At 42.6% G+C, this 12,401-nt stretch overlaps 1 protein-coding gene across 1 annotated transcript in view; it reads left to right on the top strand.

The window, feature by feature from the left end:
- LOC138367819 (mucin-5AC-like) overlaps positions 1 to 2,788 on the top strand; it is a 38,908-nt gene extending 36,120 nt beyond the window's left edge. The window contains exon 5 of the mRNA XM_069329795.1: positions 2,747 to 2,788. Coding sequence (XP_069185896.1) covers positions 2,747 to 2,788 — 42 coding nt within the window. The remainder of the gene's footprint in view (positions 1 to 2,746) is intronic.
- Positions 2,789 to 12,401: the final 9,613 nt, after the last annotated feature.

The following is a 12,401-nucleotide window of genomic DNA, read 5'->3' as shown; positions in this document are numbered from 1 at the left end:
CCTCTTCACTTCTACCATCACCACTGGGACCCTCTACACCAGGACTATCACCATCTTCAGGAACATCACCACGAATTTAGGAAGGGAAGGAAATTAGTGATAGGAACGATAATTTTTAATTTGGAGGTTTCGTTGAGAGAGAGAGGCAAAGAGGGAGAGAGAGAGAGAGAGAGAGAGAGAGAGAGAGAGAGAGAGAGAGAGAGAGAGAGAGAGAGAGAGAGAGGCAAAGAGGGAGAGAGAGAGAGAGAGAGAGAGAGAGAGAGAGAGAGAGAGAGAGAGAGAGAGAGAGAGAGAGAGAGAGAGAGAGAGAGAGAGAGAGAGAGAGAGAGAGAGAGAGAGAGAGAGAGAGAGAGAGAGACAGACAGACAGACAGACAGACAGACAGAGTGACAGACAGAGACAGAGACAGAGACAGAGACAGAGACAGAGACAGACAGAGACAGAGAGGGGGAGGGAGGAGGATGGTGGCAACAACCCTGAAGGGGACAGGAGACAAAATATGACTCACTCACCACTAAAGCTCCTGCCAAAATTAGGACAACGCAGTTTTTACAAGTGAAGAGAGGGGCGCCAAGTGAGATAGGAGAGAGTGGTTGAAACGGTGTGGAGATGGGGTGGAAAGGGAGAGATGAGGTGGAGGAGATATCGATGTTTTGGGTGGACTAGGGGCTCTAGAAAGGCGGGGGGGGGGGGGGTAAGAACTGTGGCGTTGGTTCTGATTTGTGTTGCATATGTACGTTTATGGTTGTGATCTGTTGCTGTGCTGATGTGTGGTGGCGGTGCTGTGATGGTGGTGTTGTGACGGTACCGTGCTGATTTTGTGGAGGCGGTCATGTGTTGTGCCTCGTGCCTTCCATCGTCAACGACGTCGAAAAAAGAGGGACTGGAGCTTGCCGTTCTTAAGAACCTCGAAAAAGGGGGATTGTATGGGCAAGGCGTCATCAAGGACCATGGAAAAAAGGGGGGAGGTCAGGAACATGCCATTATCAATAACTTCAATAAAGAGTAAGCTTGGACTGGAGCAGTCGTAAAATTATCTTGATAAACAGTGGCCCTGGAGCGTGACGACGTCGTCAAGGACCTCAAAATGAAAAGGACCCAGAAGCATTCCGCCGTCATGGACTACGAAAAATAGGGGCGCCTGGAGCGTGCCGTTGTCTAGGACAACTAAAATACGGGGCCGGGAGCGTGTCCCCTGGAAAAGGAGATCGGAACGCCCCTGGCTCTGATTAAACTACTACTCTTCAGGTGTTGTCTGTTGTGTAGGTAGTTTCCTCAGTTAAAAATGCTTCAATCTCAAACGTCTTCTCATGGACCCCGCCTTGCGGTAACCAATCGCCAATTACAATGGCTTCCAACCATCTTAACTGACGTATACCAGTCCTACGCCTGTAATCTGCATGGGATTAACCTCAGTTCCATCACCCTTTTGCTAACTACTCCTGCTCATTACTCTTTCAGCTATGAAACTCACTACTTATGCACTGAAGAAGCTCACTACTGTTACTCTGAAGAAGTGTACAATTTTTACATTGAAGAAGTACATTACTCATTCATTGAAGAAATACACTGCTCATGCACGGAAGATTGACGCACAACAATGAAGAATGACATCATTTCCATGCCTATGAGTCATCTTAGTTAACAGTTCTCACCCACGGGCTTCGTCCTGCCACTGTTTATTCTATAAATGTTGTTTTGTATGCACTTTGTTAATGCTTTTAAAATAATATAATATGTTGTTATCATGTCACTTTGTACCGCTGTAGCCAAATTGGCACTTTGTGCCAATTTGGCTACAGCGGTAAGGTGTACTTCACTAATCTTATTCTCATAGCTCAGAACTCTGAGTTCTGAGACCATTAATGTTTGAAATCTCTTTACTTTCTCACAATGCTTTATGCAGTGTTCAGCTGCGTGCACGCTGAAGCTACATACTGCAGTACTGTCTACTCCCAGATATATTCCAGTCAAATGCTCTTCAAAGTGTATTGGTCACGTTATATCCTTAAAGGGACCCGCTTGTCAATCTTTGGGATGCCATCATAATCCAAAAATTCAGTACTTATATCAACCTAATTTCGGTTTGATTACATTGACATCTGGTTATGACATTTTAAGCTTTTGCAATTTTGTAAGCTTATACGAGTCTACTAAAGTTGTTCAGCTAAACTGAGTATATAGTTAATATTTTGTATATATTCACCCTTGATTCACAGCGACACTGCGTTTGTCCTCTTGTCCTCACCTGTGTCTGAAAACGTTATGCATGACTAGTAATCTCACTCTGCCATAAGTGCGTCACCAATCCACCTATCGTTTTCAGCTATATATGCTTCCTGGTTTTCATTATTAAATTAATGTTTTTTTTCAGATGTTTTCTTATACTACTGCCTATTTTTGGATATACTGGAGAAATTGTGACATTTATGTATGTTAAATGTTTTATAATCCATGTAATATTTTTTTCATTCGGCAGTCTCTATCTTTTCAAATTTTATGCCTCCTGTCTCATGCAATTGTTAGCTAAACAAACAACTATTTTAGTTTGAAGATTTTTTATTTGGTGTACAATAGTAAATAAATATTTTTGCCTACTTTTTTTCTCAATGAGCATTACGTTATCGTCACTCGCTACCAGTGGAATTATGTCATCTACTTGATCAAAGTCTAATTCTATCGTGAGGGAAGGCGAACTCTAGCTAATCAGTTCAATTTCTTTACTTATGATTCTTTTTTTTTGTAGGATATGCCTACGCTGGCCCTTAACTTCTGGCTGGCCCGCTAGTTTCCTCTTTGACGTGCTGTGTTAGGAACTTCGCTTCAGTGGCATCCACCAACTTTGCTATTCATGCACTACGTCTTCCTCATGGGTTCTATGCCCTCAGATCTATTTTCCCCTTGATTTAAATCTCCTATGATTAGAAGTTTTGCTTTCCCTGTAGGAACAGGTCCTGCTTGTGTGATGGCTGTTACAGCTTGGTTAACATCTTCAGATCCAAACTTAATTTGTTTGATCTCAACAACTAATGCTTCTTTGCTTCCATCTGTTGCAATGATTACTTTGACAAAGTCTGTTTACCCATTTGTGTTTGACTGTAACTTCCTTAAACTTTAAATCTCACTTACGTAGCAGGGTTAGACCATGTATGTTTCAATCCTTGTTTTCTCTTTCATGAGATGTGGTTGATTGTAGGGGAACATTGTATCAATAATCATTAAAATTTGTCTGTTTTACAGCAATTGGGTCAGGTTATACGTCATAGAGGTTTCCTTAAGCTTATTCGCTTCGTTCGATATATTATCAGCATTAGTTTACTAAATCTTAGGATACATTTTGGTTACTTGGTCTACTCATTTCCCTGTTGAGCTCCGTAGAAGGTTCGTAATGTTAGGTAGGGATAGGTGGTATGGCTTGGATGGGTGGGATGCCTTGGTTGGGAGGGACGGTTATGATGGATGGTATGGCTTGGTTGGGTGGGATGGCTTCGATGGGTGGGATGGCTTGAATAAGTGGGATGGTTTGGATGGGTGGTATGGCCTGGTTGGATAGGCTCAACTTTGTTCAATCTTTGGTTCAATCAGAAATGTAAGTAGCGAAGAAACTGAGTATAAGAACATGGATAACTAGAGTAATTACAGAACACCAGAGACCAGAGAGAGATACCAGCGGGCCAGGAATGAGTATCTGAGAGTGAGGAGAAAAGCAGAGGAACAGTATGAACATGACATAGTGAGTAAAAAAAATAACAAACCAAAACTGCTCCTCAGCCATATCAGGAGGAAAACAGCAGTGAAGAAACGAGTGACCAAACTGAGAAACTAGAAGAACAAATACACAAAAAATGACAAGGTGTTTAAAAAACCTAAAAATAGATTCCAGGAAGTTTAGAGCAAGGAGAAGACCCCCTGTACAGGAAGAGGAGGTGGCAAACCAAACACCCTAGATGGAATTTGAGCTCACCAGTAATGAGCCTGACAGGCTGTGGGGTCTGTCAGAATCTCACTATGGATATTAAAAGAGGGTCCAGAAGCTCTAAGTGTGGCACACACTCTATGGTGTATAACAGGTCACTGGAAACATGAGACCTACCGGAAAGCTGGAAGACTCCTTATGTAATCCCAATATTCAAACAGAGTGGCAGGAAAGAGGCACTGAACTACTGGTCAGTTTTCCTAACTCGTATACCATGCAAGGTGATAGAGAACGTCGCGAGAGAAAAGGCTCGTATGACATCTAGAGGGAAGGAGCTTCGTAACACATCACCAGCATGGGATTAGAGATGGTAAATCATGCCTCACAGGCTTAATAGAGTTCTATGACCAGGCGACAAAAATTAGACAAGAAGGAGAAGGGTAGGCAGATTGCACTTTCTTGGACTGTCAGAGAGCCTTTGACACAGAACCTCTTAAAAATCTGTTACAAAAGTTGGAGAAAAAAGTAAGGTCCTCCAGTTGATAAGGGAGTATCTAAGCAACAGAAAACAGCGAGTAACTGTAAGGGGGAGACATCAGAGTGGTGAGATGTCTCCAGCGGAATCCCACGGGGCTCTGTAATTGGACCCATCTTGCTTCTGATATATGTAAACTATCTTCCAAAGGGAATAGACTCATTCCTCTCAATGTTTGCTGATGAGGCAAAAATTATGAGAACAATTAAGACAATGAACAATGAAGATAAACAGAGACTACAGGATGGCCTGGACAAACTGGAGGAATGGACTAGAAAATGGTTACTAAAGCTCAACTTAGGAAAGTGTAAAGTAATGAAATTAGGCGAAGGGAGCAGGAAGCTGAAAAAGGTACCCTTTGAAATCCTGCAGGAGATAAATAGAGAGAAAGATCTTGGGGTTGATATCACACTGAATTTCGTTAGAAGCCCACACCAAAAGGATATCACCAGCTGCATATGCTAGATTGGTCACCATAAGACTTTCCTTTAGAAACCTGAGTTAAGAATCGTTCAGGACTTTGTATACCACTTATGTCAGAACAATCCTGGAATATGCAGCAGCAGCCTAGAGTCCTTACCTATTTAGACACAAAAAAAATGTTAGAGAAGATACAGAGGTATGCCTCCAGACTAGTCCCAGAACTGAGAGGAATGAGCTACGAGGAAAGGCTACGGAAGCTAAAACTCACGTTTAGCTTCCCGGGAAGCTTCTTAAACCCTAGAGGGCAGAAGAGTATGGGGAGACTTGATCACGATTTACAAAATTCTCGGGATTTGACAAGTTGGAAAAATACAAACTCTTTAGCACGGGTGGAACATGAACAAGGAAGCTCAGTTGGAAACTTAAGTGTCCAAATGAACTGCAGAGAAATTAGAAAGAATTTTGTCAGTGTCTGAGTAGTTAACAAGTGGAATGCATTAGGCAGCATTAGGTAGTGATATGGTGGAGACAGTCTCCATACACAGTTTCAAGAGTAGATTTGGTAGAGACCAATTGGCTCTAATCAACTGTACATCAGTTGATTGACAGTTAAGAGGTAGGCCTAAAGATGCAAAGCTCAGACCCCGCATACACTACTAGGTGAATACAACTTGGTGAGTACACACAAACACTGTACATCAGTTGATTGACAGTTAAGAGGTAGGCCTAAAGATGCAAAGCTCAGACGCCGCATACACTACTAGGTGAATACAACTTGGTGAGTACACACAAACACACACACGCACACACACACACACACACACACACACACACACACACACACACACACACACACACACACACACATACACAATTTCTCGTGTGTGTGTTTACATATATTAGAAGCAAGATTTCTAATTTCTCGATGCCAAAAATTATGAGAAGGATTAAGACAGAGAAGGACTGCTTGAGGCTTCAAGAAGACCTAGAAAAGCTGAAGGAATGGTCGAACAAATGGTTGTTAGAGTTTAACTAGAGCCAATGTAATGTAATGAAGATAGGCGTAGGGAGCAGGAGGCCAGATACTAGGTATCATCTGGGAGATGAAATTCTTCATGAATCAGAGAGAGAAAAAGACTTGGGGGTTGACATCACACCAGACCTGTCGCCTGCAGCACATATCAAGAGGATAACATCAGCGGCATATGCCAGGCTGGCCAACATAAGAACGGCATTCAGAAACTTGTATAAGGAATCATTCAGAATTTTGTATACCACATATGTCAGGCCAATCCTGGAGTATGCAGCCCCAGCATGGAGTCCATATCTAGTCAAGGATAAGACCAAACTGGAAAAAGTTCAAAGGTTTGCCACCAGACTAGTACCCGAGCTGAGAGGTATGAACTACGAGGAGAGGCTACAAGAATTAAACTTCACTTCGCTGGAAGACAGAAGAGTTAAAGGGGACATGATCACCACATTCAAGATTCTCAAGGGAATTGATAAGATAGATAAAGACAGGTTATTTAACACAAGAGACACATGCACTAGGGGACACAGGTGGAAACTGAGTGCCCAAATGAGCTACACAGATAGTAGAAAGAACTTTTCTAGTATCAGAGTGGTTGACAAATGGAATGCATTAGGAAGTGATGTGGTGGAGGCTGACTTCATGCACAGTTTCAGGTGTAGATATGATAGAGCCCAATTGGCTCAGGAACTTGTACACCTGTTGATTGACAGTTGAGATGCGGGACCAAAAGCCAGAGCTCAACCCCCGCAAGCACAATTAGGTGAGTACATACACTCACACAAACTTTTAAAATTTGAAAACAAATTCTAAACGGCATTTTGAACAGCATTCACCAGGGCAATTTTTGTCCCGTTACACAGAGATCGGAGGGTAATATGGAGACCAATAAGACCGTTATTGGTATTCCGGATGGCAGTATTCACTGGAGGAGCGTGTTTGGCCTGGAGATTAACTCGTATTTACGGTACGGCTCTGATGCGGGCAGGCCATAAGCAGATTAAAAATTTGTTTTTCTCGGTGATTTAGCGTTGAATTGGTTGAGCAGAGGAACAAATATATTTAGTGTATACTATCATGCTGTAAAATCAGATTACCACTTTTTCTCACCACCGTATAAACAGAGCGGATTACGTTTTTTGGTTGATTCAAGTAATAATCAACAACAATTTTATACGATAAAGACTTTTAGTTTTCGTATATAAGTGTTTTTATTTATTAATATTCTGAAATGGGACATTCTGATATTTTATTGCAAATATGATTTAATTTCCTCTACATAATTATTTATTAATTTTGCATTAGAGGAAAATTTTTAACAGTAGAATTCGTCCATTGTTCATTATGGCTGATTATCAAGTTATTCACATGTGGGCAGCTGTAAGAACTCGGGATGTTTTATTTAATTTGTTTTATGTTTAGGAAGACACGACAGATACGTTACATTTTTGATGGATTCTATATTAAAGAATAATCACCACAATTTTAATTTTATTAATTAATAAACATATAATATTGATAAATCACGTTTAAATTATATTGACTGATATTACTTATAAAGTCACTAGGAAGTCAATTATACATACAATTTATTGTAATATTGTTAATCAAGAAAAAGAATATCACAATAGTAATAACAAATCATTAATTATTAAGTATATAAAACGACCATATTTAAACAAATAGTTAATACAAACAGTATGCACATAATTGCTTTCTGCAAATCAATTTCCTTATGCTATAATATGGCTAATTACCATGTTGATGTTCTCACCGGCTTCAGTTTCTCTCGACCATGATGGTTGATGACGCACGTGATGGGCAGGTTTGAAAGTTGATGGGAGTTATATGATGGTGAGGTGGATTTTGCATATGGGTGATGGGGTATGGAGGGTGATGGTATTGTGATGTTATTGTGTAGGTAATGGTGATATGGGAGGGATGGGGACGATGGTAGGTGTAATTGAGATATGGAAAGGGAGATTTGGCTGAACATTTGAGTTGGGGCAGGGAGGGTTTGGGGTAAGGTGGCTTTCTATGCAGAGGAGGGAGGCGGGGTTGTCCTCCCTTCTGGCGTTACTGGGTAGCTGGTTGTGGTTGTGTGTGTGTGTGTGTGTGTGGTTGTGGTTTTGTGTGTGTGTGTGTGTGTGTGTACTCACCTAGTTGTACTCACCTAGTTGTGTCTGCAGGATCGAGCATTGACTCTTGGATCCCGCCTTTCGAGCATCGGTTGTTTACAGCAATGACTCCTGTCCCATTTCCCTATCATACCTGGTTTTAAAATTATGAATAGTATTTGCTTCCACAACCTGTTCCCCAAGTGCATTCCATTTTCCCACTACTCTCACGCTAAAAGAAAACTTCCTAACATCTCTGTGACTCATCTGAGTTTCAAGCTTCCATCCATGTCCCCTTGTTCTGTTACTATTCCGTGTGAACATTTCATCAATGTCCACTCTGTCAATCCCTCTGAGTATCTTATACGTTCCTATCATGTCCCCCTCTCCCTTCTTCTTTCTAGTGTCGTAAGGCACAGTTCCCTCAGGCGTTTCATTATATGCTTCTTCAGATGGGGACTCCATGATGAGGCGGCATACTCTAAGACTGGCCTCACGTAGGCAGTGTAAAGCGCCCTAAAAGCCTCCTCATTTAGGTTTCTGAATGATGTTCTAACTTTTGCCAGTGTAGAGTATGCTGCTGTCGTTATCCTATTTATATGTGCCTCAGGAGATAGATTAGGTGTTACATCCACCCCAGGTCTCTTTCACGCGTCGTCACAGGTAGGCTGTTCCCCTTTATTGTGTACTGTCCCTTTGGTCTCCTATCTCCTAGTCCCATTTCCATAACTTTACATTTTCTCGTGTTGAATTCCAGTAGCCATTTCTCTGACCATCTCTGCAACCTGTTCAGGTCCTCTTGGAGGATCCTGCAATCCTCATCTGTCACAACTCTTCTCATCAACTTTGCGTCATCCGCAAACATCGACATGTAGGACTCTACGCCTGTAAACATGTCGTTAACATATACAAGAAATAGAATTGGTCCCAGCACCGATCCTTGTGGTACTCCACTTGTTACTGTTCGCCAGTCCGACTTCTCGCCCCTTACCGTAACTCTTTGGCTCCTTCCTGTTAGGTAGTTCCTTATCCGTGCTAGGACCATTCCCCCCACCCCCGCCTGCCTGTGTGTGTGTGTGTGTGTGTGTGTGTGTGTGTGTGTGTGTGTGTGTGTGTGTGTGTGTGTGTGTGTGATACTCTCATGGTTACGGGGAATATTCTGTTAGTGATGTGATTCTCTTATGATGAATGGAATACTATAGTGACGGGTATAGTCTGATAGTAATCGGAATACTAATACACTGCTGAATATGGGAATACTCTGGTGGAGTTGAAAATGTATTTGTGATAAGATAAATATTCTGCACGGATAAAAAAAAATGTGTTGGAGACAGAGACAAAAGCATCTGCTGGCGATGGAAACTTTATGATGGTAACCGAAACATTCAGAAGGTGTAGAAATATTGAACAGGTGATGCAACTATTTGATGATGACAGAATAACTGTGATTGTAAGAGAAGGCTTGTGATGGCGAGAAAATGATCGTGATGGGGAGATAATTTTTCTGCCGTTGAGAGAATTGGTATGCTGGTGAGATACTGATTGTGATGTTGAGATTGATTGTGATAACGAGATAATAATTCTGCCGTGAGAGATTTGTTCTGCTGGTGAGAAAATGATTGTGATGGTGAGAGAATGATTGTGGTTGTGAGATAATTATTCTGACGTTGAGAGAATTGTTCTGCTGGTGTGGGCGAGAAAAGAAAAATATTCCGCTGCTCTTAAAGAGGAAGATGTGGAAGGTTGTGCTTAAACGTCTGCAACACATTGATGCTTTCATCACCAGAGCTGTTACACCCAACACCACCACCATAGCTATACAACCACAGCTATTCCACCACAAATAAACCATACCACCAAACCCCTCCACACAACACTCCAATCATACTTTCACCACCCAATACTACCAAATATCTCCAACGGCTCAGATATAACACACAACACCATCTCCACACCTACACCACACATTACCATGCAATAACAAAACTACACATACACTCAACAACCTCAAAAGAATAATCACCTCACCTCAATTACCCCACGAAAACTCAACAACACAACTTCACTACGAAAACTTCACCACAAAAAAACATAACCAATACTGTACTACATCATCACTAGACCTTCACCAGACAACACCACACAGCACAACATAAAACTACAATAGCACCTCCCCTCTCTCTCTCTCTCTCTCTCTCTCTCTCTCTCTCTCTCTCTCTCTCTCTCTCTCTCTCTCTCTCTCTCTCTCTCTCTCTCTCTGTATATATATATATATATATATATATATACTCTTTAAAATAAGCTGATAAGTTAATTTTGGCCTTTTTAGCTAATCTGATATTCACCTGCCGTTGATTACAAACAGCTCATAAATCATTCCTTTTATGCAAAGTTCATAAGCATGGTTTAAACAAGAAAAGGTAATTATACCACTTATAACATATTGTATTAAAGAGGGTACTCAGCGGTTCTCAGGTCTCTGTTTCTCTTCCCCTCTCACCCTACATCCCCCCCCTCTCTCTCTCTCTCTCTCTCTCGCTCTTTCTCTCTCTCTCTCTTCTATTCTTCCTCCCTTCCTCTCAATCTCGTCATGAATTTCGTTATCTTCCTTCGAGATACGTTATGATTATTTTACATTTAATATGTAACATCTTTAAGAACTATTATCTACAATTCTCAAGGAAAAAAGGAGATAAATACAAATCTTTTCCATAGCACAAACTGGCTTTACATGGCAGTGAGGGGGACTAACAAAACAAATACAAGAGTGAAACAAACAGAAACTGTAGCCATAAGCTCTGTGGATTAATTCGTGAACCAGTTGCAGTTTGTCATAGAGAAAATCCGCACTGTACACACCCGCCAGAGAGGTCACCGCAGCCGCATTTGACTGCACCTGCCGCACCTGCCGCACCTGCCGCACCAGCCGCAGCCGCCGCACCAGCTGGCTGACCATGGATCGAGTTAACAAAAATTATTTCTGACTGCAGCGGGTTATGTATGAAAGGAAAGCTGAACGCCAAATCGATAGATTTTACTGGGAGATAACGTTTCTCAAATCTCTCTCTCTCTCTCTTTCTCTCTCTCTGTCTCTATCTGTCTCTGTCTCTCGCTCTCTCTCTGTCTCTCTCGCTCTCTCTCTTTCTCTCTCTCTTTCTCTCTCTCTCGCTCGCTCTCTCACTCTCTCTCTCTGTTACGGCCCTAGTTGGACGCAACCGCGTTCTTCTCTGATGTTAGTAGAGTTTGGGTATCCGGCCCCAAGTTAGTAGAGGCTTTCAAGGGGTGTGTTCCGTAACGCAAGTTAGATTAAAGGGGGAGGGATACAAATGTTCCAATTTATATATATATATATATATATATATATATATTCACTACCACTATAAATAAATATATAACAGTTGCACACGGGGGTTATTACTACACGATTATGTACAAGCTTGTCTTCCTCCGAAGACACAGGATGCTCCACGGTGCACACTTTGGGTAGCCCTGGTTCCTACTTCCGTGGCCCACGATGATTCCACGATCTCTATGATTCTATTGGCGAATCTACCCTGGCCACAGGCCAGCCAAATCACAGTCCCACTGGGTGCTCCGTCGTGGAGGCCTTCAACCACAATCCAGCCTGTAGCTGGCAGGTACCGATCAGCTCCGCTGTATAGGCCACTCCACGACCGATACTAGGGTTACGAGCCCTAGGCAGGAGCCTCGTGTGATCCCGCTGATCACTCTCCTTACTAAGCACCACAGTGGCTAGTCTCTTCCACCAGCCAGCCCCGGATAAGGCGATTTCCGACACTGCCACGTCACAGGCAGGCTAATACTCTCAACAGAGTTCGTCCGGGGGTGACTCACAACTTCTTCAAAGCAGACTGGTGAAGAGACCTTGGCTGCCTTAGGTAGACTCATCCATCGTCCAACACAGCAGTCCCAGGTCGACTCTGCAATCAGATACGTCATTAATACTGGGACGCTCTAGGGAACCTCACTCACAGGCTTAGACACAAACGTCCACCTCTTTGCTCCATAGATGGCGTTCACCGTCTAAGCGCCACCTCACCAGAGGTCAGCAGCGGCTACGTTATGAGCTGTTTTAGACGGGAATCCAGCACCTGTGGCCGGTATATCCCGTCCTCACTAGATGGCGTCGTCCATTTGGAGGGGGTTTCGGGAGCGGACTCACAGATGGCGTTGTTGTCACTGCTCCGTGCTCCGATGCTGGACTCGGGTCCGTAACACTCTCTCTCTCTCTCTCTCTCTTTCTCTCTCTCTCTCTCTCTCTCTCTCTCTCTCTCTCTCTCTCTCTCTCTCTCTCTCTCTCTCTCTCTCTCTCTCTCTCTCTCTCTCTCTCTCTCTCTCTCTCTCTTTCTCTCTCATATC

Source organism: Procambarus clarkii, chromosome 23 (assembly GCF_040958095.1).
Source record: "Procambarus clarkii isolate CNS0578487 chromosome 23, FALCON_Pclarkii_2.0, whole genome shotgun sequence".
NCBI lineage: Eukaryota > Metazoa > Arthropoda > Malacostraca > Decapoda > Cambaridae > Procambarus > Procambarus clarkii.
The sequence above is the reverse complement of the archived record's forward strand: the minus strand, read 5'-3'. Positions and strand labels throughout refer to the sequence as shown.